The sequence below is a fragment of the Poecilia reticulata genome, chromosome 10 (assembly GCF_904066995.2).
Source record: "Poecilia reticulata chromosome 10, P_reticulata-male-v2, whole genome shotgun sequence".
Lineage (NCBI taxonomy): Eukaryota > Metazoa > Chordata > Actinopteri > Cyprinodontiformes > Poeciliidae > Poecilia > Poecilia reticulata.
The window spans coordinates 23,623,737-23,651,731 of NC_088839.1; the positions used below are offsets into that span (position 1 = coordinate 23,623,737).

The window sequence follows — 27,995 nt, forward strand, 5'->3', positions numbered from 1 at the left end:
GCTTGGTATGGGTGATTATTGATCGCAGCCACTGTAATGTAATTTCCCCATCTCTTTTCCTCTCAGCAAATATTGGGGTTAAAAGGAGACCATCACCTATTGTACACCCTTTTTCTTTTCCCATCTGTTTTTCCCGTACCTTTCTTCCTCTCTTCCCCTTGCTGCCCATTGGGCAAGAACCCAGGGCGGTAGAGTTTTATTTTGCTGATCGAATTTTATAGCTGGCATCTTGGCAGACTCCTTCATTTCATCCTTGTCTTGTCGCCAGCAACCAAGAATGCTGTCTAGACAGAAAAAACTGTAAAATCATGTCCTTTTTACCAAGAAAATTTAGATAACTAATTTTCAGATTCAAATTATAAATCTTTAACTTGGCTAGCCTACTGGCTGGCTGGCGGACTCGCTTTCTGGCACAAAGTTGCCAACTGAGCATTTTCAGCAATCTTTTCCTACTCATCATTCCTTGGAGTAGGTGTATCATTCTGCGGTTGCTGGCGGGGCTGCAAGAGCCAGACAGACTTACGGTCAACTAGACCAAATGGGATAAGACGAAATGCTGAGTGATTCTGGGGCAAGAAATATGTTCACGTTTTATTACGAACTGGCATGACTGTGAATCAAATACAAGTAGCCTGTAGTACTATCAAAGCAAACCTCTGTGAAACATTAAAAGCAACAGATACCTTGAAGATGTCCACATGGATAAATCATGCCCAATTTTATAGTTTGTGATTTAATGAACCAGTATTTTGTCATGCTTGCTGCTTGGTTGTAGGCACAGAAACACACATTTTCCCTATTTTATTTCACATTTAAGAAAAAGGAGTGAAACATCTAGGATTTTAGAAGAGATGCACCGATCAGATTTTTCCTGATCAATACCAATTTTCTGTGTTCACTGAGGTCTGTCAGTTATTAATTTTTTTGAACAAATTAAGGGCTGAGAAGAAGCAGTGAGTGGTTTTTGTGATGGAGACTGTTGTATTTAACCAAATAAAAGAGCAGCATAGTACATATTTTTCACAAATAAGTCTATTAATTGGACCCAATCAAACCAAAATTAGCCAATTCTGATTGATTGGTTCTTTTATTAGTTTTGAATCTAACAGAAAACAAAGGAATCATACATTTATGCATCATTTATGCATCTGTCACTGGTCTTTGTTGGATTTTATGAATAATAAAATCAGTCCAGAAAAACAGTAAAACTCCAATACCAGCAGGGATGTAAATATTCATTCATTTTCTTGAGAGCAGTGATTGTTATAGAGTCTATCAGCTGGTGGGATGAAGGATCTCTTATAACGCTGCTTTGTGCACTTAGGATGCAGCGGTCTTTCATTGAAGGAGCTCTCCAGTTCAGCAACAGCTTCATGCCTGTTTATGAGCTAAAATTGGTGGAAGCTATCATTTATTATGTATGCAATGAATTGGACAAAAATTAGATTTTTCAGTTTGGCCAATAAAAACAAAACCAGACTATTGTGTTCTCTAACAAATTGATTGATGCATCTGCTGCTGCACCATATGCTGCATTTGTTTACTATGTAGGAAGTCGTTTCTGAATGCTAGAATTCTTAATTTTTTATGCATTTAAGGAACAACGGGAAAAACAACAAACAAAAAACAATTCCGATCTCTGGATAATTGATGAGTTAATCTCCAGTTTTATGATGGAGAAGCTATGCTGCATCCCCCTCTTTGAGGCATCCCATAATACCTTTCATGTTCATCCCCTTTTCCACTATCTTTGGACACAGTGATGATGTAAGAAATTGTTTAATCATGTTTTTTTTTTCTTCATCCCATGCTTGAGGGCTTTATTATATGAAGCTCCTTCAAATGAATGCCCCTTTAAAAAGACAATTGGTTTATCCCTGACAAAATGTACACCACAGACATGTGCAGATGGTTAAAGAAATATACATGTACAGAAGGGATTTTTTTTTCCTGCCTCTGCTTTGAAGCTGCACTGCCAGGCCTGCCTGTGTGTTACTAAATCCTATTCTTGAGGAGTGTTATACCCCCCACGTCTGAGAGGCCCTTGGCACTGGCAGAAAACACACACCGGCGCACACAATAGGCACATAGACAAACACATTCTGCATGCCTGATGCAATGTTCAGTCAGTTGAGCAAACGAACACATTGGGGTACATGAAACAGCATTTGCTCCTATTTACTGAAACTACACCTGAATACTTTGAAATGAAGAGAAGTATGTTTGAACAAGCTACACTGGGTTAAATCGTGAAATTAAAAGAGAAGCTCTTGTAGCTGAAGACCCATCGAGGCTTAAGATTTTGACTGAAAACAATGAGGGTGAGTTATGTAGAGCTACGGAAGGATAAATGAAAGTATGAAGGAAGGCAGTGACCCCATGAGGAACCTGAAGTTGCGTGCTGCTGTGCGACTGTGCAGCTATGAATCCTGCTGGCAAGCCTTTGGCATGGTCTGCTATGGTTGGTTTGTTACATACGGAGTCTGTGTGGAGGGAAAATCGCATTCACTCATGAAACGAAGGCCGTGTCAACAAATCTTTTTGAACCAAAATAAACAGATAAAATAAAGGTTGTCATAAGAGATTTGAAGGCTATAATGCATGAGCTTAATCTGAACTGTGTACATTCAGGTTTGCATGAATTATTTTTGTCTTAATCCAAAGCAGAGCAATCGCAGCAAAAAAATTTGTAGATTGGCATTGCCAGCAGAACCTCCCATCATTGTGATGCTTGTCTCATAATGCTAAGTGTAACTTAAATGTAAAGGTGCATTTCAATAAATGACGTCATGTAAAAGTATATAATAATTCATTTAAAATGGAAACTTATAATGTTGATAATTATGGCTCATGACAAATCAAAGCCAAATAATTTGTTTCTCAGAAATTTGGAGTATTGTGTAGGACCTATTTTAAAAAAGGTCAATGTTCTATAATGTAAATGCAGTAAATAAATGGTCTGCACAACTATTGTGTGAATTACTATTACTGCAATCCTGCCGTTGTGTCCTGAATTCATCAGTGATCCTTCTGACTCCAGACGGATTCCTGAATTAGCTTGTTTCAGTTTGTCAGTGCTCCTTTCTTTACCACACCTTTTCCATCCACTAAACTTTCCAATAATATGCTTTGATACAGCACTTGGCTTGTTAATTAAGGATATTTTCTGACTTGCCCTCTTTGTTGAGAGCATCAATGGTTGTTTGCTCAACAGCAATTAGGTCAACAAACTTAGTCATGACCTAGTAGAGGATAACAAGCTTGGCATAGTATTTGTGTATTTTAAATACTTCCCTCTCTGATATTTACATTTCTCAGAAACTATCGTAGGAATCCTAAACCTCAATATTCTTCGGTGATGTGCCAGAGGAATGTAGAGACGGAGTGAAGAAGAGATGTCATAACGCAGCTATACCCCAGGGTTTAGTAGTTCACTGCAGAGGTTAACTGCTCGATCTGCTTAGCATTAGTTGGCATGGCTACCATTTCTTGGGTTATTTTTGGTCTCCTCTCGGTATTCTCAGTGGGCTTCCGGCAATTGTCATTCAAAATGCAACCTGCTGTGTTGAATATGCTGAATGGAGTGTTGAAGTAGTTTCATACTTATCCTTGTGCTGATGGCTCATGACACTCTGATATCCTTATCTTGCGCTAAACAAGAAAGATCACTTGAAGCATGTAAATGGTTGCAAAAAAAAAAAAAAAATGTATGAGCGGGAGAGAAAACTGAGGGAAAAGGGGTAGAAATAATAAACATTCACAAAGCAATAATAATAAAACTTCCCATCCCTCTTTTATGACTGAAATAAGTGAGTGGCTTCAGCATCTTGGTGCTGAATAGAGAATAGGGAGGGGAGGCAGCACACAAAGCAGGCAGGCGGGGGCCCTGGTCTTTGATGAATGTCTCTATCTCCAGGCATTAGGTGTTCTATTTTTCATAGCAGGCCCTTCGGCCATGCTGGAGAGAGTTTGGGCCTCACATGCGCATTCATGCAGGGCGCCACAATCCTCTGAGAGAGTGACTAATCCAGGCCTACTGTCTTGGGGCGAGAGTGGCTGCTGCTACCAGCATAGCTGAAAGGTCACACCTGTCAATGATGGTTATGGGTGTGTTTGTGTGTGTATGTGTGTGTGTGTGGAGAAAAAAGGAAACCAACTCTGGTTGCCGCTTCTTAAAAGTAACAGGTTCTTGATGTCTGGAAAGTTTAACTTTTTAGACTGAGTACACTGACAGGCAGAGGGAAGAGGCCCTGCAAACAAATTGAGGCTTAGCATCTGAAAGTATGAGCATTTATAGTGGTCAGAGGTTTAATCTAGATCAAGATTTACTTTTATGCTAATTAGCAATGGGCACCACTAACTAAAAAGTCAACTCTAAAGCACTGATCATAATGATCATAAAAAATTAGTTCTGCTAATGCAAAAGTGCTACACCAATATTCTATTTAGCTAAAGCTAATGCTGAAGTGCAAATTTCAATTCAAGAAATAATATATATATATATATATATATATATATATATATATATATATATATATATATAAATAAGCATCTTTAAAACAACTGATTGTAACATAGTTATTTGATTGTGCTGTAAAATAATGCTATATGCCTGTAACATACATAATATCGACCTTTTGATAAGGTAATTATATTTCTCATTACATCCTTTCGGACCAACATTCCCAGTTCAGAGCTCAAATACACTGGGTGCATTTTAATCTAAATTTTTCCTCACATATGATGGATTTAATTAAGTCACCCAAAGTCACTCATTTTGTTCTTTGTATGCCTGATTTTCATTGTGTTGAACAGTCCTCCTCTGCTATTGTTAATGGTATTATTGATATAGTTCAAAGATATGGTATTCCCAGTATCTCTTTAATTAATCTCTTCCTAATAAATCCACTCACTAATATTATTATTTCATATTTTACAATCTAAATTGCCCCTGTGCATAAAAGCGGAGCAGGACTGTGATTGTCCTTGCTCTTATTAAAGCCAGTTGTTAGTTCGATATCGTCTCCTCGAATGAGTTTAGAGACACAGATGTTATCTTTTTGGCCTGCTATTACACTGACCGGTCATTTTAGTTTTTCATTAATTGTGTCCGACTTGTGGTAGGGGTCTAATATTTTCTCTGCCAGGTAAAGAATTACATGTTCTTCTTACTTAGGCCACTTACATGCAATTCTGCACTTTTGACATTTACCAATGATCCTGGTGGAATGGAGCCACGCTGCACCTTGCCATCAGTTAGGCAGCATGCCATGGCTCGGGCTTCGGCCTCAATTCAGCAGTCAAATTAATCTTGCTTTGTTGAAGTAGTGAAGCCCAACCTAGGAGAGAGTTCGTTTAGCTGTTGCTCTGCTGATGTAAGTGGTTTCTCGAGTTTGCAGCCCTTATTTATGGACTGTTAAAGATCTCCCCATCTGTTATTAGACAGAGCCTGGACACAGAAGTGTTGATGAATAGGTATTCCTACAGACTTTGAATGGGTCTTGGCCCTCAGAGTGGAGACACAGTGATTGTGTTAAAGTGAGAAGAAACTGAGCCTATTTTGTAAAGTAAGTTGAAACATTTGATCTTTAAATTGATGCTAATTTATACTTTGTTTTTTTCTTTATTTTTAAACAGGTTAGGGTTAGGTTCTTGCAGAAGAAACTGTAGTGATGTGAACCAAGGCACTTTTTTTTTGCTTTGTTTAAAAATGTAACCGCATGGCTTACATACATCACAGTATGTCCAATGGAAAACCAACATTGGATTTTACTTTAAACACACTGTTCTTTAGCTGAAACATGGTAGTGGCAGAATAATGCTGTGAGAATGTTGTTCTTTACTAAGTCATTTTTAGACTGTACCACGTTTGTGTGCTAGAGTATGTGCCCAGTCAGAAGTGAAAAATTGCTTTAAGACCATAAAGATGATTTACATATTCTCCATCTAATCTGTATGAACTTGAGAAATTTAAAAAAAAAAAAGTTTCACTCTCTAAATGTGCAAAGCTAGTAGAGACGATATCCCCTAATGATTTAAAGTTGTAAAGGCAGCAAAAGGACTCCAGGCACCTGGACACAAATGCGTGCCACACTTTTCAGATGTTTTTTTTTGTGTTGATTTAAAAATAAACTCCCAATAACATAGACAGAATGTGTCTTTTACAAAATGTGGAAACTTCAAAGTGTTTGCAAGGCGCCACACACACCAATACAAACGGTCTCTAGTTACAAAGCAATTTTTTGCACAATAGTAAAGGTACTTATTGATTCTAGACTATAAATACTGCTGGACCATTTACTCCTTGGCGAATTTAAACTTTTAGCTAACTGTTCAAAAGTTTGTTTCTTGACGTGTCTGGCTTCTTCACGCATACTTGGATTATTTCTCCACCACTCACCTCTCTCACCCGCCTCTGTTAGATCTACTGTGTGTGTGATGAGAGGATAATCTCCAAGCGCCCTTTTTCATGGAAGATATTTTATAGTTCAGGTTTTTTTCCTCCTGATGGGCTAGCACCAGACAATTTGAAATCCTATTTATCTTGCTAACAGGGAAGAGGAACGGAAATGTATCTGTGGTTATTAGAGACGAGACAACCCCAATGCAGACATGAGAAGGAGATCAAAGCCGACTGCTCTGGAAATAATAACTGAATCCTATGTATCCAACTCTTCTGCTTCAAAGTTCAAGAAATATATTTTTTTCTTGCAGTGAGTTGGGATTTCCGTGTAAGTTTTAAAAAAGTGCTTAGCCTATTAGAACTCCATTTATTACCTCATTCTTTGGTGAGTACTGCAGATACCCAGATACAAACAAACATGCACTCATTCTGTTCTTCTTTCTGGCAAGCCCTACCCCTCCCAGGACTGTCATAAATCAAGCTTGTCCCCTCCATCATCCCCTGCCCACAGAACTTGTGTACAGATTGGACATCATCAATGTCTCTGCCAAATCATCTTTACCTGAGCCCAGTTTTTGTCCTCAATCATCCTGCCTCTTATTTATTGCACATTCTCTGCAGCCTGTCCTCAGGATAAAACAGATGATAATAGGAAAGAGAGTTTGTTGGTTTTGTGTATGTCCTTGATAACAGTTGATGATTTCAAATTGAGCCAGCAATTTTTACTTTATTTATAAGGTCAGTTAGTCTAATAACTGACCTTATAAATTAGACAGACTCGATCCTAGTCTGATCAGGGTTCCTACCATTTATAAGAGGCGAACACTCCTTTGTGGATGTGACATGAAGACAACTCAAAGGGAGCTATTTTAAAATCTGGATGATGTTTGAAATGAATTCATAACAAGCAAATAAAATGTTATTTTTTGTTTGGCTTTGTAGGGTTTTGTTAACGTTTGAGAACGTTTAGCACACTTGGCTTCTCCTAAGCTAATTTATCTTATTTTTCCAGGTAAATTCAAAGGTCAATTTACTGTTTTGTAAACTTTAAGTTAAACAAAGTTTGACACGTATGTTGAGGTTTTGGTTAACCCTTTAGTAGTGTCGAAATGCTGTGGCTCATCAAGGCTGTGAAAAGGCGAGAGAGAGCAAGAACATACAGCAGATAATAGGAAGAGTATCTTGGCATACAACAGAAGAGCTTTTTTGTTTATTAGTACAAATATTAATTTTTAATAACATAAATTGAAAAATTGTATACTCTGGTGCCGAGTAGGACAGTAAGTAAATGCATTTATTCTGTTACATTCATTTGAATAGGCTTTCTACCTATTTGAACCCAAAATGCACCGGATGCAGATACATGTGTGTTAAAGTAAGACGATTAGATGTCAAGTGAAGATATAGTAAACACCATCCATTCAATATTTACTTTTCCCGGTTTCTTCTGCATAAAATATTTTGTCATTTTGGTTTTAAAAACCAGAATTTACTTTCTCACTGTATACTTAAAGCCTTTGCAACACAAGGCTTGGGTCAATGCAAAGGTTTGTGCAGGTTTAGATGCCAGAAGCATTGTGGTAAGGCCAAACCGGCTGAGCTTCTTTCACCTCATATGGTGGCACACAGAGTCTAACAAAGGCTAGCAGCAAGCGGCAAAAAAGAGGGCAAACCATAGCTAAAGCTAAAACCTGACTGCAGTATTGCATACTCCCCCATTGCTGTCTAACTCATAGATTTTAGATTTGTCTGTTGCATTATGTGGGTGATATATTGTTCTGACCTTGTGGAGTTGGGCGACAAATAGAGAGAGCTGTCAGTGTCAGAGAATGGAACAGACAGAAGAAGAAATGAGCCTTTTCTTGTTCTTTGAGGGCAAAAAAAGTGACAAGACCCGTGATAAATAATCATGGTGGTGTTGGGTGCTGTTAAAGCAGCTGTATCAAAAAGAGGATGATCAAGCCAGTTGGCTTTTTGTTTGTTTCTAAAATAGAAAGCGGCTGATTTTACAGATGTTTTTTTTTTTTTGTCAAGAATTGATTGTACTAGGAAAAAAAGAGAGAACAGTGAATTTTAGTGAGGTGTTTTTCCTTTGATAAACACAATCCTGAAATGCTGAGGCACTTTGATTTAAGCAATTTGAGTGCTGGGTTAAAATTGTTGCCTTCCTTGGAGCATGGCATTATTGCATCAGGAAGTCTTTGTTGCTTTAGAGCAAAAGCTTGTTTACAATATTGGAACAGTGGGATTATTCTGACCAGACAGACCCAGTTCAGTGTGCTGTTTTAAAACAAACACACACTTTCTTTATGTCTACCTCTTCTAAAGTACAATCAATCAACTATGACATGCATTCTGACTTGATGTATTCTGTGACTTGTGTGATTTCTTTCTTACAGCTAGACATTCTCATGCTTAGACATACAGTGACATATTTTGGTAGAAATGTACAAGCTGGAAACCCTGTAGGGATATTTTAAGTACCTGAATTAAACAGATACGTTGGATAATAAAAATTTTAAATAATACTTACATGTCATATGTGTTTAACCCTAACCCTATCCCTACCCTGCATTTCAAACAATGTAAAAAAACAAAACAAAAAACAATAATTGTACAGAAACATGCTTTTGTGCTTAATGTTGCTAATTCACTTCATACCTAAATTTGCACTAATTATTCAGCATAACACCGAGATTTTATAACACTGGATACAGATTTAGTCATTTATGAGTTAACTACTTGACTTAAATACTGTAATATGTTTATTTTTCATATAGACTTGCTGTTTATCTCAATTAAGTAGCTTTAATAGAAAGTCTGGCTTATCTGACCCTTTAGCTTCAGTAGTGTCTTGTTTTATGTTTGACTTCTTTAGTTTTGTCCCATTTGAAGGACAAGTGAGCTTGCAACATTTGAAATGTTTAAAAATTACAATCAGATGAGCTTTTCTTCTTATTACCTGTCTTCAGTCTTTTTCTTTGTCGTTCCAAAAACTTTTAGTTGGCTGTTGTAGTTTCTGACTTTTCTGCTCAAGCTCCCAGAGGTGGAAACACAAGCAAAGAGAGAACATGGTTCGTTAGGCCTTCACAGCGCAATCATTGCAACACACCTCTGTGAAAACCTAAATTAGATCCTGTGTGACTTTAACTTCCTAAAAGCTAACTTGCTAATCTTTTCTGTCACATCGCGGGGAGTATTTGAAGGAGATGAATGTGCCAAGAAGTCTCATCATAACTTTTTGATTGTAATGTAACCATATTTTATCCTGATATATACACTGAACACTTTCTCTTTGTACCTTGTAAAACCTCATTTAAGTTTTGCGAGCTCTTGATAATTGATCATTAATTTGAGTTTTGTCCAAAATTGGGTTTAATTTCCTAAAATATGTGCAAGTAAGTCACTGCAATGTCTTAATTTTTAGGGTCTTGATTTGAAATCTCACCTTAAATTAATTACTCTGTAAAATTCAGTACACTCTTTTCTGTTGCATTGACACTAGAATTGTAACCGTTTCTCAACCTGCAGTTACTTCTGCAGGTTGTTTGTAGTCAGCTTACCAACTCAACTTTTTTCACTGTGTTCTACCTGCTTTTCTGTAAGCTTGCTGACATCTGCTCCCGTCTTCATAGAAGTGTCATTGAAATTCAGTGCATTCATGAGTCCTGCAAAGCACAGGGAGAGGCGCTTCAGGGAATATTCTACACCACATACAAACAGAACCTGAGAGAAGTGTGTACACACCAACACCGGTGCTCAGAACCGCTCTAATAAGTGTGGGCACATACACACGCACACACACGCCTGCATGCAGACACACAAATTGCAGGAAACTTTTGACTGAATCTTTCACAGTATTCCCACTTGTCGGGCATTAATGAAGCCTGCTGTTAGGGGCTTTAAATTTAAAGCATATTAGAATAATGAACCGTAGTTTCCAGAAAAACAAATGAAGTAAGAACTGGATGCATTTTGAAACCTTGTCTGACACCCACTGTACATATGGCGGTGTTTTTTTTTTGTTTTTGTTTTGTTTGTTTTGTTTTTTTTTACTTTGGGATGCACGTATTGCTACAGTACAGCTTAAGGAAATCAATAAAGCAAGGCCAGAGTTCTGACCCAAGTGGTTTCAGTCATTAGGGTTTAAGAGATCATGTTGAAACACCCAAACCAGATCCATTTCCATGGCCATGAGCTGGTTCCTTGGACTTGGCAAACAGAACAGTAAGGCTGTGTATTCACTGATACATAAACGACAACACTGAAAAATAGTTTTTGGATTTGCAAGGCACATGCAAGTATGAACCAAAAACTCATATTAACATGTGTTACCTGACTGAGAATTATTCAGCAGATGCAGCATTAACAAGTCACAGTGAATTAGAGAGCAGGACATTTAATGGTAAGAGCTAAAAACATCGATCTGGGTTTGAATCCCAGCTTTAAGACTGTCTACATTCAGTTTTCATGTTCTTCCCATGAATTTGTGGATTCTTTCCAGGTACTCTGGCTTCCTCCCACAAAAAACACATAAATACTAGGTCCATTGTTCTCCTGAAAATTGTTTTTAGTTTTGAGTATGTGTCTGTTTGTCCAGTTTGTCTCCATGTTGCCTTGTGATGAACTGCAGACCTGTCCAGGGTCAATTTACGGATGGATGGATGAGTTGTATATATTTTCATTTTCACCTGGAAACATTTATTCCATCCACCACTTTTCCCTTGATTTGAATAATTCATCTTTGATGATGATGTTCTTTAGACTCCTGCAGTCTTGATAACAGGGAGTCGTGACCACTTCTGTAAAAAAAAAAAAAAATATTTCCCTTCTATCCAGTGTAGTGATGATGACACTGGGAGTGAACCCTCATTTGGATTTGAAGTCTCAGGACTTTTTCTTTTGACGGTGTCCGTAGCTTTAATCTCACTATATCCACATTTTTTGGAGGGAATGTCAAAATGTGAACAGATGTTCGCTGTCAACAGTTTGAACTCGGGTCAAGCTAAAAAGTAAAAGCTTGAAAGATAAAAGAATTAAAACAAAATATGTGAATTATAGGTCAAGAACTACTAGCTTTTCCATTGTGGTTACTTAAATAGACTTCCAGCTGATGTGTGTATGTAACCATACACTAACTTATAAATACAAACATGAAACTAAACATACAGTGGATTTCACATTAAAATGTAACGTGTTGTGAATATCTGCTTCGTTTTGCACACCGCTTTTAATCACTTGTGTGATGGAAAACCTGGGAAAAATCATTGACACATCAGTTAATTTAAGTATACATAGGGTTTAACATCGACCCTCATAGACTAAAGTTTTTAAGTGGTCACCCACTTATTCATGGTTCAGTATTTGTGAATTTTTCTGTGGAAAGCAACTGCAAATTATTCACAGGAAATCTGCCTATTTCGGGATTTTTAATAGAGCATATGTGAATTAAAAACATTAAAAACAAAATGCAGCTTTATAACCTTAAATACCTGGGTGCAATGCTACTTAACTTGCTAATGACTGGTGATCACAAAGCAGCCAATCCAGGAACACAGTATGTTTTCTAGCTGTTTCCCCATGAGAGGATGTAAGGAAGACTGTCGATGTTAGCTTCTGTTGGAGTGCAAAGAATGTTTCCAGTGTGTATTACTGCATTTTAGGTTGTATTTGGTGATTAAATAGGCAGTTATAAGCATTTTTAGAACATGCATGATTTTGAGCTATCAAACGGTGGGTGTGGTCGGTGACCCATGTGAGTTAGGGGCCCACTGTACTGCTGTTTCAGACCGGGTTCAGATGGGTTATTGCAAAATTGGCCAAATTGCTACCTTTTAGCACAACTTCTTTGAACCAAAATATATTTTGTACTACAGGTTCAGTCGTCTGATTTGTGAAAGTGATGCTTAGTGGGAAACCTGTAATAAGAAAGTGCCTTTTAAAAGGTGTGATCCAGCCCCGGGCAGTAATTTACCTTTTGCTTTAGATGTCCAGATCTGCTCTCAGCTACTGCAGCTGAAAGAATACAAATGTTTTGTTTCTTGTGATTACTTTGAATGTTTTTATTTTTCTTATTAAATTTTCAGCAACATAATAAGTCATCTCTTTTTGTTATTGTTTAAAGGCTTTAGACTTTGCACATTTCATTCACGGTTATTCAGCCCTTGTTTGAACTGTTTTGAACAAATATCTCTAGTACAGTGTTATTTGTTGAAGCTTTGTATTTAGCCTGACCTTTCACGCATGCACACCCCTACAACATGTAAATAGCAGTGAATAATTGCATTGCCCTTACAAGCTATTGGTAATATGTCCTTAGTAGTTGTCATCGTTACTTTGTGCTCACTCTCAAACAGATACCACAATGCCCTGACTACTCCTGCCTTTTGTTTTCTTTTGCTTGCTTTCTAGTTTGATTGCCATTTTGCAGTGAAGTTGTCAAGACACATGGTTTAATGGTACCGATGTGTTTATTTGGTGCATGTTGGAGGCCTAATTGTCCCTGATGTCTCCAACTACTAGTTTCACAGACGTAGAAGAATGGCTCTAGCTGTTGATTCTGTTTCCTGACCAAAAGAATAAGAAGATGGAAAAAAATAAATAAATGGGAGAAAAGTGGAGGAAAGAAGCCCCTGGTGTGAGCAGATAAACGCGTCTTCCTTTGTAGCTGTCATCCAAGGTTCAAAAACACCACACTATGGATATAGCGAGAGACAGGAAGGGGGAAAAAAAATTAAGAAAGAAGTAAAAGGACTGAATTGTAGATGGATGATGACAGAAAGAGATGAAATGCTTTGCCACATGGTCTGCTGGGAAATCCCCCACTGTGCTGGGAGCCCCACAGCCTGGTGGCGAGATGAAATGTCTTATCTGCCAGCAGCAGAACTCTGTCCTTTAAGGGGGGCTTAGCAAAACTCATTGTCCAGCCAAGCAGCATCTCAACTGATCCGTGTTCCCGTTGACCTTTACCGTCAATGCTGTCACGCTCACACGCCAGACTTTAGATTGTGTTAAACGCAGGAATACTCATTTTTACACCGCAACGCCTCTAACTTTGGTCTCTTGAGTTGTCGTAATGCCTATTTCCTTATTCAATCACTTTGGCTACTTTCCTTATACCTTCCTAAAGGGCGAGTCATGTGACACACCGCGCTACCTGTCTCATGTCTGTTATCCGTTCTTGTGCTATCTTTTCTATCAACTTATCCATCAGTCGCTAATGAACAGGAAATTAAGTTGTAACGTGGCAATCATGCAGCTTGATATCCTCTAATTGCCAAGATTCTATCTGTATTATTTTTACACCGAGCTGTGGGTGCTCTTGTAATTTTCATTAATTACACGCAAAGAGCCGATAATCATCTTTCTCCAGTAATTTAAAACTTTTTCATTTGACTTTCTCGGTCTGGAGGATGGCGAACACGTGTTTTGTGATGCAACAGACTCGATTAGGTCTAGACTCTGTGTTTCACTGCTGCGGTCTGTATTTATCAGGGGAAACATTTCTCTTAATATTTCACTCGCATGCCATGTGGTAAGCTTAACTTCTTAGGTTTTTGTTCAGCGCATGCTTTCTTCTTGCCACACCTCCATAAAAGCCAGATTTGAAGAGAGGAAGACTAAGAGTTGTTGTCGTGTCATCAGATTTTCTCACCCGACTGTAAATCTTTGCAGTCTCTCATGAGGCGCCTTGGGCCTTGTGCTTCTCTGATTGAAGCTCTCCACTTCGAGGTTTTGCGTTTAGATAGACGGCTGTGTATTGGTAGGTTTGCAGTTGTGACATTCTCGTCACATTTTTGGATAATTGATTTAAAAATATATTTTACTTAGGACTTCAAGGCTAAAGGCAGCTGAGCTCTTTCAAAATAAATTTCAAAACCCTGTATTTTCCTTCCACTTTATAATTATGTGCTAATTTGTTATAAAATATCCAAACAAAATATATTGAAATGGTAAATAGAATAATTAAACTATAAATCATAATAAAAAAGAGCTGCAAGAACAATATTTTGACAGTTGTCAGCAGCAGAAAGCGAGCCAACCGCTATGGAAAGGAACATCTGCTGGATCTCTGCATGAGCATTCGGCCCAGACTTGTTACTGTTTATGAGCTTTTCCACTAAGCTGACAAAGAACCTGAATAATGTATCTATCAGTCAGCCTGAGTGGGCCGAGCACTGGGCAGTGAGGAAGCCTGTTACAGGCTCATTACAGGTGAAGATGACATGTTGAAGAGCAGCCGACTTGGCATCGTCTCCCTGCTCCTCCCTCGATAGACGGCGAGACACTCTGTCTCTCCCCACGGCGGACGGAGAACGTGGGGGCGGGGGCACAGAGGTGGGCAAGCGATGGAGGAAAGGGTCCGCGATGCACCTCTAACCCCCCAAAATGAAATTGACAGGCTCACTGAAGTAATTGCTCCCAACACTATTTTCTTTGGCAGGAAATACTGTTATCGACAAACAGGGGATTCAATAAGCTGCAGGAGATGAGGCTCAAGTCGTCCCTCCGCCGTTGAGGTTGCAGAGTCTCCTGATGGTCTTTGCCCTGCCCTTTTATTCCCAAAGTTATCTTTTATTTTTATTTTTTACCTTTTCTATATCTTCTTGCCCTTTATTCTTTGGCTTTTCTTACTCATGCATCAATACCCACTCACACGATTCTCCTCTTGATTTAGTCTTGCACTTTTTCTCCAGGTTGACCATTATTTCAGAACCAGTCAGAGGAAAAACCTTTTATTACTTAGAGGCCAGCCAGCGACTGCTCCACTTCCCCTCCTGCTCCTCAGATAGTTTCTCCGCTGCCAGTATGGTGGTGTAATGTTGATATTACCCCAATGGAGTCCATTGATTTGAGCTCAGAGCATAAAAAAGCAGTTTATGGCCAAAGTCTTCGGTTTCCAGAGGTCAGATCGTGTGCTGAAACCAGATCTCAAGCTTTTCTGGACATCGTGGAACGGTTGCTGGGAACTGTGGAGAAGTAGGAAGATAAATGTATTTGTTTAGAAACGCATTCGCCTTTAACGGCCCATTACTGTGAATGTATGGTTGGAAAAAAACCTTCACATTCAGGAATGAAAAGTTTGAAACTGCTGGCTTTTTTAAATTAATTTGTTCACCTGCCTTTTATACCAACATTTATTTGTTTTCCTTAGTACTGCAAAGTGGAAAGCTTTTATTGTTAGGTTTATGGAATCACGATTTGTCAGGAGCAGGAGTTTCAGAAAAAATAAATTAATTAAAGGAATGGGTTTAATATAATCAGTTAGTCCAGTCACAAAATGAAAACTAATTCTGAAACTCAGCCTCAAATTTAATCAAACATTAAGTCGAACCTTTCTGTTAACTTGAGGTTCTTGTGTTGTGAGTTGGTGAAGCACTCGGATATTTTAGAATAAAAACTTGTGCACACGGAGTCTGCACTACAGAGAAAAATCTTTATGTAAAATAAATTACTGGGCCTTTGGCATCTTGACAAAATGTTTAAATCAATAATGTAGGATTTTAAGAAACTTTCGATTTTGTCTCAAGTTCATCCTGCAAATCAATACCCACAATGACTCTCTATAAAACAGTTTCTACGTTCCCTCCAGACTTATAACTTGTCTGTTTGTAAGACATCAGATAATATTAAGTATGAGGAAAATTACCAAAACAATGTGAAGGGTATTGCTCTTTACACACAAACTTAATACTATGACATCCATATAAAAATAATCTCAAGGGCTGTAAAATTTCTCTTTAGTTCTTTATGTACTTTTGCTCTTTTTTTCTTTAAAAATTAAAGCTCTGGTATGTTCCTCCTCCTCTGTTCTCTGCTTTGGTATTGAGCCTCCTTAAAGTGAAACAAAAACAATGACATTATGATAAAAGAAACTACTTACTATAAAATTGCAGCTCATTTCAGACGTGTTTCACTTTGTTGTTAAGGTTAAATAACTTTTACTTGAGCGCCATTTTTCCCCAGTTTGTGGTATTATTGAATATGACAAGTAATTTCCTGTGTCAATGAACACTTTATATAGCTCTTTGATGAATCTACTCAAACAACACAAGTTATTTTGTTAAAACCTGTTAAAACTATACCCACATCTGCTGTTTCAGGAATGAAACGGCACACTCTCATAGCGACATTGTTTGTCATTTTATCCTTCTCTAAGCAAAATGCGTCACCGAATATGTTATCAGCTTACAAAGCAAGAATACATAGAGCATTCTGAACTGTTATCTGCAGCATTGATACTGCAAACATGGTGCGTTGATGATCGACTCTGCAGCCTCAGTAAATAGCAAAGGGAACTGTCACAGGGTCTGTGTGTGGAAAACCCAAAACAGAAAAAGTTTTCAGATTTGAGTTGCACAATATATCAAATTACTGCAGTCATCATCAGAATAGGTCTGTCCTGCACTGAAATTCTGCATACGGATACTATATTTGACGCTTGATGTCTTTTTTTTTTTTTTTTTTTTAGTAGCTGAGATGTTGAAATTGAAAGTGGGGGGTCATTGGGATGGAGGAAAAGAAAATGTCAGGAAAAATGTGGATTAATTGAAATCAATATCACCATTGCAATATTCAGCAATAGTATCACAATTAAAAGTTTTCTAGAGATAGTGTAGCTTTACCTTTTGCCTACTTTCTTTTGCTCTAATTGACTCTAATTGACTCAGCTATTCTGAGCTGTAAATACTAATCCTAGTTGAATTTTGTATGGCGTAAATATGCAGCAAATGTACTGTTGTTGACAGAAATCTGTTGTGAAATCTGAAATTAGTTTCTTGTTTATTCTTCTGCATAATATTCATCTTAGTACTTGAGAACTAATATAGCCGCAACAATAAGCTGCTAAGCCGCATGCCGCAGAGTGTATGAATCATGCTTTGGTGATCATTTTAAAAATATGATTTTACATTACCATTTTCAAAGAAATATATTTCTTATATCATGGCCAAGCTCAGCTTGCAAGAAAAGAACAAGATTTGTGGCTTGCTGTTCGAATCCCTCCGGTTTTTCATGCACGCACACAAGAAAAAGGACTCATTCATGTTGACTGTGCATTGCAGCCGAACAGCAGGTCTCTCTTTTCTCCAGATAAATGAGCTAGCTTATTACCTCCCAAACTGCCTATTAGCACAGCTCACTTTGTAGGGAACCAGCAATACAAGAATGAATACAGCCGCGTTCCTTATGCCAGGGAGTCTGGTTCAGGATAATGTGATGGAGTCTCAGCAGCGAGTTTCCTCATGTGTTTTGTTTGGTACCGAGACCCAACTTTCTCCTAGATAGGTAATTTTAGCAAAATCATCCAGTAATTATCAAATTTCTTGAGATGTTTGTGGAGGGGCAAAAATGTAAAGCATTTCCATGAAAAGCTTTTTTTTTTTTTTTTTTTTTTCATTTTGAGGCCTGTTTGAGTGCCTGGGCCAACAATCGATTCAATCACTTAGTGACGTTGGAGTCGATCCATTTATCAATGTATAGTCTAAAGTGGGCTTCATTGTGTGCTCGGGGAGGTCGGTGTTTATGTGTTTGAGTTGAATGTGTGTGGTGCCACCACTGGTCTCATTGTGTAAACATCAGTGTAGAAACACGTCCCAGTGGATATTAAACACAAGAATCCATTTACTTGAAGCGGAAGCTGCTGCAGATTGCCCGTGGAGCCTGTCTTTGGCTCTGGTGGTGGAGTCCAGGATTAGTCTTTGCTGATTAACATCAAAAGGAGAAAATAGTCAGCATATTCAGTAATTTGTCTTGTTGTATTTGATTAAATAGAGATTTTAGGTGTGCCCTTTACTCTGACACCTCTGAATAAAATCCAGGACATCAAGTTGCCTTCAGGAGTCCTGTAATTAGAAAATAGTCAACATGTCATTTAATCTAATGCGGTTCTGTAAATGCCTCAGAGGTTTTTGAACTGTTGGGAAAAAATATGAATTTCTCCATGAACGCCAAACCTCACAGTTGACTCTATAGCTGCATTTAGTTTTAACTCTTTAAAAAAAAAAAAAAAAAAAAAACAGTTAAAACTGTCTTTCTTTTTAAAGCAAGTTTTCTGTGTGTTTTATTCTGTGTTCTTTTTTTTATTGGCACTTAATTTTAGTAGTTATTTAATTGGTTTTCAGTCATTTTGTGATAGTTTTGTCTGTGAAATTGCTTAGCAAATAAAGTTTACTTTTTTCAAATGAAAAGCAACAATCATTTTACAGAACCCCTAAGGCGGTAAATAAATAAAAAAGAAAAGTTGATTCCTCCTGCACACAAGATACTCTTGGAAGCCAAACAAAAACTCAGACTACTAAAGGAGTATGGTTGTGGGAGAATTGAAAACACTAAATATATCTGACAATGTCATCCAAAAACTCAAGGAAAACATGGCAAATTATATCGCTTGTCTATTTTTTTAAATTTTCACCTGTGCACACATGCAGCAACTTTTCTTCTTTTCTCTTTACCCGTGTCCCCTTAGGGCACATGTGTCAAACTACAGGCCCGGAGGCCAAATCCGACCAGCCATCACTTTTTATGTTGCCCTTTACAGTCTAGCTGGCCACATAAATTGAACCTTCAAGATAACATTTGTGTGCTTAAATATTATTTTATCAGTCAAATAAAAGCAGTGTTTATCTGTGTACTGCCAAATTACATCAACATGAAAAGATGTTCAATATTTAATTTTTAAAACTACTCATCAAATGCTATTTATTAATATTTTTAACAGCTTGTCAAGAGGTTTTATTGATACATTCTGCCACAATCTGCCCTTTTAGGACATTCATGACCTTAATGTTGCCCAAAATGCCTTACTCCATCCACATGGTGAAAGTTGATGGTGGCAGCATCATACTGTGCATAAGCTATTCTGCAGCACAAACCCTTATTAAAGGTGATGACAGGATAAAGGGACATGGTCACAACTTGAAAAGAAAACCGTGTGTCAGAATTATGCACTACTTTGGTCTGTTGCATAAAAGCATAATACATTCCTATAAAATAGGAAGAAATCACATCGGTTATGAATATTTTTACAAAACATCATGATTGTTGTTTAGGTAGCGATGCTTCAGCCCCTATGTGTAACTGAGACTGTCCTTGATGTTAGATTGTAGCGCCTGACAGCAGATAAGCACAGTTTTTATGAAATATTGATAATGTTCTGGTTGAAGGTTTTAATCTATTCATGCTGTGTGTTTTTCTTTGCAGGGTGGGCTACGTAACAGCAAGCATGAGTGCACCCTTTCGTCCCAGGAATACGTCCATGAGCTGCGATCCGGCATCATGGACGACAAGCTGCTCAACTGCCTGGAGTCCCTCAGAGTGTCTCTCACCAGTAACCCTGTCAGGTTGGTAGCCAGAGGTTTTATCGCCAGAGGATAATTGTTCCTTCCCTCATTGTGATCGCTGGGAAATTTTGATTGGTTTAAATTTATCAGAACACCCAAACTCTGTGAATAAATCACTTTGTTTGGGTTGTTTAACCAGATAAATGAGGGATTTTGCGAGGAGAAACAAAGCTGGAAATAACCTGCACGGCTGAAAAATGCTGCTATCCACCGACTGGGACCAGATTTTCTATTTTGTTCTGCGAGTTGGGGAAAAATATTATGTTATTAGTCTGGTACTGAGCAGTGAAACGACTCCGGTGTAATCCACAAGGCAGTTATCCATGTAAAAGTAAAATTGCTTGTTTTCGCCACCACCGTGTTTTAGTGCGTACCGACGTTTGACCCACAAAATAACTCGACTTAATAAAATTACTCCCACTCTTTGTGCAGCAGGCCTCTCTTTCCCCTCCTGTTTGACTGGCAGCGGTCACCCCAATTAAAATGGTCGTCTCAAAGGAGCATAAATGTGTTTTTTTTTCTTTTTTCTCCCATTTGTTGCTCTAACCACAAATTCAGTCTATCCCAGTCCTTCAAAGGTGTTCAGTGAAAGCCTTGTGAAGTGCTGCGAGGTATTATTTATTTAGCTTAAACACCAGATTTTCTGCAGTCCAGCCATCTAATGTTACACCCACTTCACTGGGTTCCTCTTTCTGCTCTTACTCATGTTCACACCATTTTCTTCTTCCAGCAACTTGTCTCTCATAAGACTTGGGAACAAGAGGTATCCTTAAGCAAGACCGCTGCTGCAAATTAGACATGTCTTATAGCTGTAGATACCCTATCCATTTCTGTGAAACTCATTTAATGATATTCTCTCTCAGGAAGACACTTTCCTATTAAGTATGATTTTTTTTTTTTTTTTTTTTTTCCCCCTTTTCTCTCGGATCAGTTTCAGCTCTTTTGTTTGTCCCAATTTTCTCTTCTTTCATATTGGATTGTTTCAGACCATTCTCCTCCCTGATGGGATACTTCTTTTTATGGAGCATCTGGACATAGTAATCTTCATAAACTCAGAAAAATGTGCACCGGTTTTTGATTGTTTAAAGTAGATTTATTACCAGTTTTCAAAAAGCTGATATCTCTATTTGGTGACTGTACTAACTGAAAGATGATTAAAAAAAAACTGCATAACGAGAAGACAGCTGTTTAATTACTTCTGTACAGAGCTAAAACAACACACTAAACTTTTAAAACTTGAGAGTAATGTTCTTAATTAGCTTTTCTTGGAAATTAGCTCTTTAAATAAAGACCTTGTGTTCATGATACAGCTCTGAGTTACTCTAAGTTACTAAATGTAAATTTGATACTGCAGAATGTCTGATACGATTGGCTCAGCAGCCATAGATTGAGTTTCTGCAGTGGGGTTTACTCACTTTAAATATTTTTGTAATGTTTTGACATTTTGTCACCTGTAACAGACATAGCTTTGATGAAAAAAGTATTAGGTTCAAGGCAGACTATTTCACTTATAACTAATACTTTTTAATTAACGTTAAGGACTTAATGAGTTAAAACAATCTCCAACATCATGTTGATTACTTACTGGTAATTTTGTTTTATTTCATATTTGCTCTATAAACTAAATCAAAAACACTTTGTAAGATTTTGTGTTTTTGCAGTGCGACAGACAGGTGAATAGTGAAAAACACATTTATTTAATATTTTAATCCCGTTTTTTTAAGCGTCCACTCGGAAATATGGTTTTAAAAGTTGGCTGCCCTAAATGCTGCAGTAAAACTCACTGGTTGAAGATGAGCTGAGACAGTATACAAACACCTGGGATTTTTTATCTGGGTTTAGCCAGGGTGTCCGATACTGATCATTTAATAACCCAATACTTGAGATTAAACTGGGACATCCCTACCGGTAAACTTCCTGAAGTGGCTAAACTGACTTCTTCTTTTTAATTGGTGCAGTTTAACCTTCATTAAAATGTGCATAGGAAACAACACTGTTTACATAAGTGTGCATAATATGTAAACAGGTTATTTTCAATCTTTTTGAAGCTGTGTAACTTTAGCATAATATGGAGATTTAGGTGATTTTATTTATTTATTTTCCCCAGTTTATTTATTTTTTGGTTTGTTTCATGTCTAACAAGGGTGTTTCACCGAGGTTGGGGTCGCCCTGCAGATGTGTATAAAAGGCTTTGCCTCTTTAAATATCTGTAGGAAAGAGTTAAATTCAGCAGATGGTGAGGTTCAGCCAGAGATCAACCTTTAGGGGTGTAAGCAGAGGGGGCGACTGTGTGGGTGTTGACTCACTCAGGTCATTTAGTTATCTTTATGCCACTTATTTATCTCTTGGGAAAAGCGACTCACTTCCCAGCAGCATGGAGAAGGTTACCGCTAATTAATGTGAATGCATTTTGTTGTCACGGATCACAACGCACAAAAAGTCTGCATTTGACTGCGCTATGTTAATGTAACCTTTGTGCACTGTCATTTTATACTTACTGGAGCAGCTCATGCTGGATTCCTTCGTGTGAGGCGGTGGTGGTGTTGTGTCAACATTTGGTATTTTATTTTAACTAAACGTGAGGGTAAAATAATTGACAAATCCTTTGCATTTTTTTCCAACTTAGTTCTAACTTAAAATATAATTCTCCTTCAAACATTTTTTTTCAAAGTTCTACTTATTGCTCTAGTATAGTACACTTTCAGCAGTTTATGAAACAAAAGTTAAAACAAGTTTAGTAAAGCTATTCATTAAAAAAAAATGAAGAAAATTACTGGAGAGTAAGGCCTTTTAATTTTATGATTTTTCATATTCGTCTTTATATATTTAAATTATACATATTTTTCCTTAAAGCTGAGCATTTTTCTAGCAGCGCAGCTCAGATTGCCTTTGTGCTCTGCAGGTACATTGTTCTAAGCATCTCCGCTTACATCCTCATTTCTTTCTTGTATTTATGATTGTCTCAGTTGCTTTCAGCCCTTTGTGTAATCCCACACTGACTTAATGACGCTGCCCCGTCGATCCTGAAGTAAAAGCTTTCTTGAATAATGCTCTTGACCTGTTTTGCAGTCGGAAGCTGTGTGTCCTCTTACATGAAGTCCAGCCTCTCTGTCTGCTTACATTAAGTGGATAACTTGATCTCTTTTAGATGCATGGGAGTTAAATCTGTCCTGTGTCACAAAAACACTGAAAAACATTTAAGACTTTAGCTTAAATTGATCTGGTAATTTGTTTTGGTGATGATAGCAGCTAAACCTGTGTGCCGTACCTCAAAGTCTTGCTAGGAAAGTGTTGTTCCTCACTGTGAGTGCTTACCGCTGCTTTTTGTCTTCCCTCAGATGTTTGCACTGCCTGCTAATTTGCTCCCACAGGCCTGTGTTTGTCTAATAGTTTAATTGGCTGGGCTGTGCACCTGTTTGGCAGCACAGGTGGCCGAGTGGCCATTCTGCTGTGGGCCTTATCTCCAGGGCAGTCCCACACAGGTGTGTGGCACGCAGCCTTCAGTGATCCACCCACAGATGGCATCGCCCGGAGCGTCCGCTGCCTTCTCTGTTTCCGCTTTTGGTTTTCCTCGGCTGCCGAGTTTTCCCACTACTTTTTTCCATTCAAATTTCCCCAGCCAATTATTTATCCTCGGCTTCATTTTCCCACTTTTAATTTTGTCATTTGGATACTCGCTGCTTAATTTAGAACTGTCAGATTTACAAGCCTCCTTTTATTAATTTCCTAATCCATTCCAACAAAGTGAGATGTCAAGTTATAGAAAATTGAGTTATCTTAGTTTCTCAGTTAGAAGGAAGAATTTGTCTTGTTTCAGCAAGACCTTCTTATTTTCTTGCATGCTTAATGTTTGCACTCTTTTGAGCTAAAATCAGTTTAAACATTTATAACAGGTTTAAATATATATATATATATAAAATCAGCCTCTTAGTATAGGTCTTGAGGGGCCAGAAGACATTCATGTTTGTTTCATATCGAACAGGCTTTAGGTGTGAGTAAGCCACGCATCACTCTCAAGGTTCAGTGCCCTGCATGTTCTAAATATGTCCCTTCCCCAAAACACCTGCTTCAGATAGTTGAATTATCAGCCTGTCACTTATTTCTGCAGGAGCCTGCTAATGACCTGTTTATTTAAATCAGTTGTATTCAACAGGGAAACATTTGAAAACATGCAAGACACGAGTCTGAGATTTGGAAATGCCCACTCCTGGTGTGCTTGTTGAATAGGTTAGCTTAGTCAATAGCTTAGTGCGGATGGTTTCACTGAACTGTTGTGCGGTTTCTCATGAGTTGCTTTTGCAGCAAACTGTGTAACAAAGGAGCAAAGTTGTGTATCCTGCTGACTTTTAAAATGAGTGTATTACTGTGTTAGTGACATTAAGCAAGTATTGTGAAACTGTTGTTCAAGCTCACAAACCGCAATAAGATGATTGCCACTATTCTTTTATTTTGTTGTTTTTTGCACAATCTCTGTTCAGATATATAACTTCATTTGAACACAGCTACATTTATGCTGGGGGAATTAGTTGTTTTTGTGTAAATCTTAAGTTTCTATATAGTCCATATAGTCATGTTTTGTTTTGTTTTTTTGTAGAGCATACCTAAAATATTGAAAAGACGTTGGCGCTTAAGAAGCTAGAATACCAAGGTACCAGTTGTGGGCCCTGCTAACTAAAACATTTGTTTTGCAGGAACCCTAAAGCAATAATCATAAACATTAGGTTTGCTAACACGAAAGCATACACTATTATGATACTTGGCAGAAGCTAATTCTAACCTCAATTAAAATTATATCTCCACCAATTTAATTTTGAAACCATAATTAACATGTTTTACAATGGCCTCAGATATTGTATTTTTGTTTGTGTCTTATTTTATACTACCTGTACTTTAGTTATACTTAATGAAAATTAAAAGTTGCCATAACTCATATTATACAAGTTTATCTTCAAAAAGTCATGACATCATGCAGCCAATAAGTTACTGTTGGAGTGTAAAGACGGCCAATTATCAAACTCCTCTCTCTGTGACAACAGAGAACTTTCCATTTCATATTGTTCTACCCACAGCTTTCTCTTCAACATTGTCTCTTAAATGTTTTTTTTATATTCAATATGTCTTCAATTAAAAGTGAATGACATGATTCTGTCTCTTGTACGAATCTTAAAAGTGGCGCACAGCTTCATATAAAGTCAACGATTCAATAATAGTTCCAAATATTTTTTAAAATATGCAAATTGTTGTTGTTCTTTTTGTCTAAACTGCAACAAAATATAATTCAGCTGGTTATCTGCACTCTTCAGAAACCTAAATAGCCCTTGTTGAGGAAAGGTTAAAATTAAAGGTTACCTTGGAAACAAAAGCAAACCTAAGTTATATTTCTGTACTTGATTGCAATTAGGTTTTGTACATCTTGCCAAAGGTCATACAATAAAACAAAAGACAATTATAAGATGGAGGAAAAGCTGCTCTCTTGACATCAAATTTTTAAAAGTAGCAGCTCTAACTAGGGCTCTTACGTCTCTCGCTCTTCCTCCTTTGGCCCTTCTCTGTCTGCTGTGAGCACAGCAGGCAATTAACACCAGCACAAAGGCGCATATCCATCTGTCCTTCTGCTGTTGTGAGCGTTGAAACCAGTATGAGCTTCTAAACGTCTCCCGGGTCTGCTCTCTCGACAGCTCAGGCCTGAAATCTTGTCTGGCACAGAAACAAAGCGTGATTAGTGGCTCTCAGTGAATCTACAATGAGTCGTCACTTTATAAATGAATGATACTGTTTCAAATCTGTCATTTTTGATGTTGGTAAATCAAAGCGAATCATCTTGTGTATTCATTTTGAAGCAGAGGAGCTTAATCAGAAGCCATGTCAGATAAATTTATTTAGATGAAGGACTTTAAAATAGATGAAGTTAGTTTTTGTTATACTTAAGTACGGCCTCAGGACGCGTTGGAGAGTAAATAAATAGCTTATATCTTATAAAATTTAAAAAAGAAAGCAGTTTGTGACGATGATCATGTTTTTTTTAATAGACAATCTTGCAGTGACGAATGCATTCAGGTAATCCAACCAAAGCATGTAAGAAACCAGAGAACAGTTTTTTTGTGAGGCGCTCTTCTTACAATTTCTTATTACAAACCCCTCGACGTCAAACCCCCCTCCGGAAAGGTTTTTCCTTTTCCACTTGTCAAGGAGAATTGAACCTGGAAGGATTCCAACATTACAGGACATAATTGTTTCGCAGAGGTTTGTAGGCGAATGTTTCACCGCTATTTGAGGATGGAAAAAATGAAATAAAATCTGTAAATCCATTTCTGTGTTTAACTTTCCAGGCTGCCATCGCAGAGAGTTTGATTTGATGGTTAAATTTGGCATGACTGTTATGTCATGTCTACAATGGACGTGACAAGCAATCAGAAACGAGCAGGTTAACTAGTTTTTCCCCCTCGCGGCTTTCTTCACAGTTGAAGTTTGCCCTTGTTCCTTCGAGCCAGTGGAAGGGATTTTGGAGACATAAACGTCCTCGGCGTCTTGAGCGTATTTTAAGGGGTGCGCTCGTTTCCTTTTTATGACACCATCTGTTAACCTCCAACACAACCTTATCTGTTACACCCGGACTTATGCATAAATAACTGAGAAATAACTTTTTTAAATTTTTTTTATTGGGATTTAAAAAGGAAATATTTCCGGAAATAAAAAGAAATAAATGTCATGTAAATCAGGTTTTTTTGGGGGGGAATCAAAAGATCTGAACTGGGCCGTAAAGACTGCCAGGAAGAAATTGAAGTTAAGTCGATCTCGGTGTCTGATTTTACCCAAGCTTTGTGATTAAACGGATTCCCTTTACCAGGTGATGCTCAAGTAGAACAGCTCAATAATTCTCAATACAATTACCTTCATGTTATGGTGTCATAATATCATAAGAAATAAAATTAAACAAAAATGTAATTTGAAGTGCGTCTTCAAAATCATTTCTGAGTAAATAAGAACTCACTTCAGTCGTTAAAATATGGCCACTTGCAGTTCTGCTGTTATTTCTATGAAGGAAAGCCTCTTCAAAGACAGAGGATAGACGTATTTTGGAGTATTTTGCGAAAATACTAGTTCGCAACTGGTAAAAGACTTCTCAAGTTCACGCAATATAAAATTTGCCTGCAACACAATAGCAACATTGACGTTGAGATATGCTCAGCATTGTGTTTTCCCTCATTGAAACACTTAAGCTCATCTTTGCCAGGCCCTGAAAAATAAGCACGTTCTCCAGTTATAAACAGCTTAAAGTTTTTGATAACTTTGAGCTGTTTTTTTTAAATGTAAAAAAAAAAAAAATGAAAGAAAAGCTCTGGTCATCTAGTTTCATTGGATCCTTTGAAATTCAGCTGGTCGTAAGAAGAGCACATTGTTGTGCAGGACTGAATCCTCGGCGTTCAGTGGAGGAGGAATAAAAATTTCTGGTGTTTTTATGCTCTGTGGGGAGACATTTCAAAGCATCCAGGGATCACGGTGAGCTGTCAGCTGACTGCACACCTAACTTTTGATTCTGCTCTTTCCACTGTCTCACAGTGGCTTCATGCCCAGACGGAAACATACGTGCACACACGTGGATATTCAGCAGCACATTAATTCATGTTGCAGATTCTCACCTGAGAGAGCTCTTTGTGAGTACCGCTGCTGTTCCGCTGCTTGCTTGGCTACATTCGACATCACGATTGTGGAGTGCTGAGACCAGCTATAGAGTCCTGAAGCTGCAATAGGTAGAGGCATCAAACTCGGCGTTTGACTACTTCATGAAGAAAACGTTTCGGAGGATGCGTTGTGTTAAACAAGAGCGCCAGCCAACAGAGGCCGGATATTATTAGAGCCAAGCAATGTGAAGCCATGAGTGGAGAGTTTTTATCCAATAATCACTAATTTATATCCGTTTTAAAATGTTGGATACATAATACGTTTCCTGGGAGTTGATCTCACTTTGTTTGCTTTAATCAACAGTTTTCTAAATATCTCTGTTACATACGTGGTGATTTTATCCAAAATATGCTAAAGAAAATGTACCTTGAGAAGCTGAAATACCTCGGCACAATGGTGCTTCACAATCTATTGTCTGGCGTTTGCAAAGTATCCAATTCCGGAGCTATTTATTATTTATTTACTTTTGTTGGTGGTAATTAGCTGAACCGCCAAGTATGGAAATACGAAAGACAGTAGATCTTGCGGTGCTGCTAGGACTGTTTTTAACGTGTGTATTAATGCATATT

The 27,995-nt window shown here is 37.8% G+C and overlaps 1 protein-coding gene across 8 annotated transcripts in view; it reads left to right on the top strand.

The window, feature by feature from the left end:
• diaph2 (diaphanous-related formin 2) overlaps window positions 1–27,995 on the top strand; it is a 456,529-nt gene that overhangs the window by 97,054 nt on the left and 331,480 nt on the right. For all 8 annotated transcript variants that reach the window (XM_081611702.1, XM_081611700.1, XM_081611701.1 and 5 more), the window contains one exon: window positions 19,604–19,743. In XM_081611702.1, the coding sequence (XP_081467828.1) occupies window positions 19,604–19,743 (140 nt within the window). The remainder of the gene's footprint in view (window positions 1–19,603; window positions 19,744–27,995) is intronic.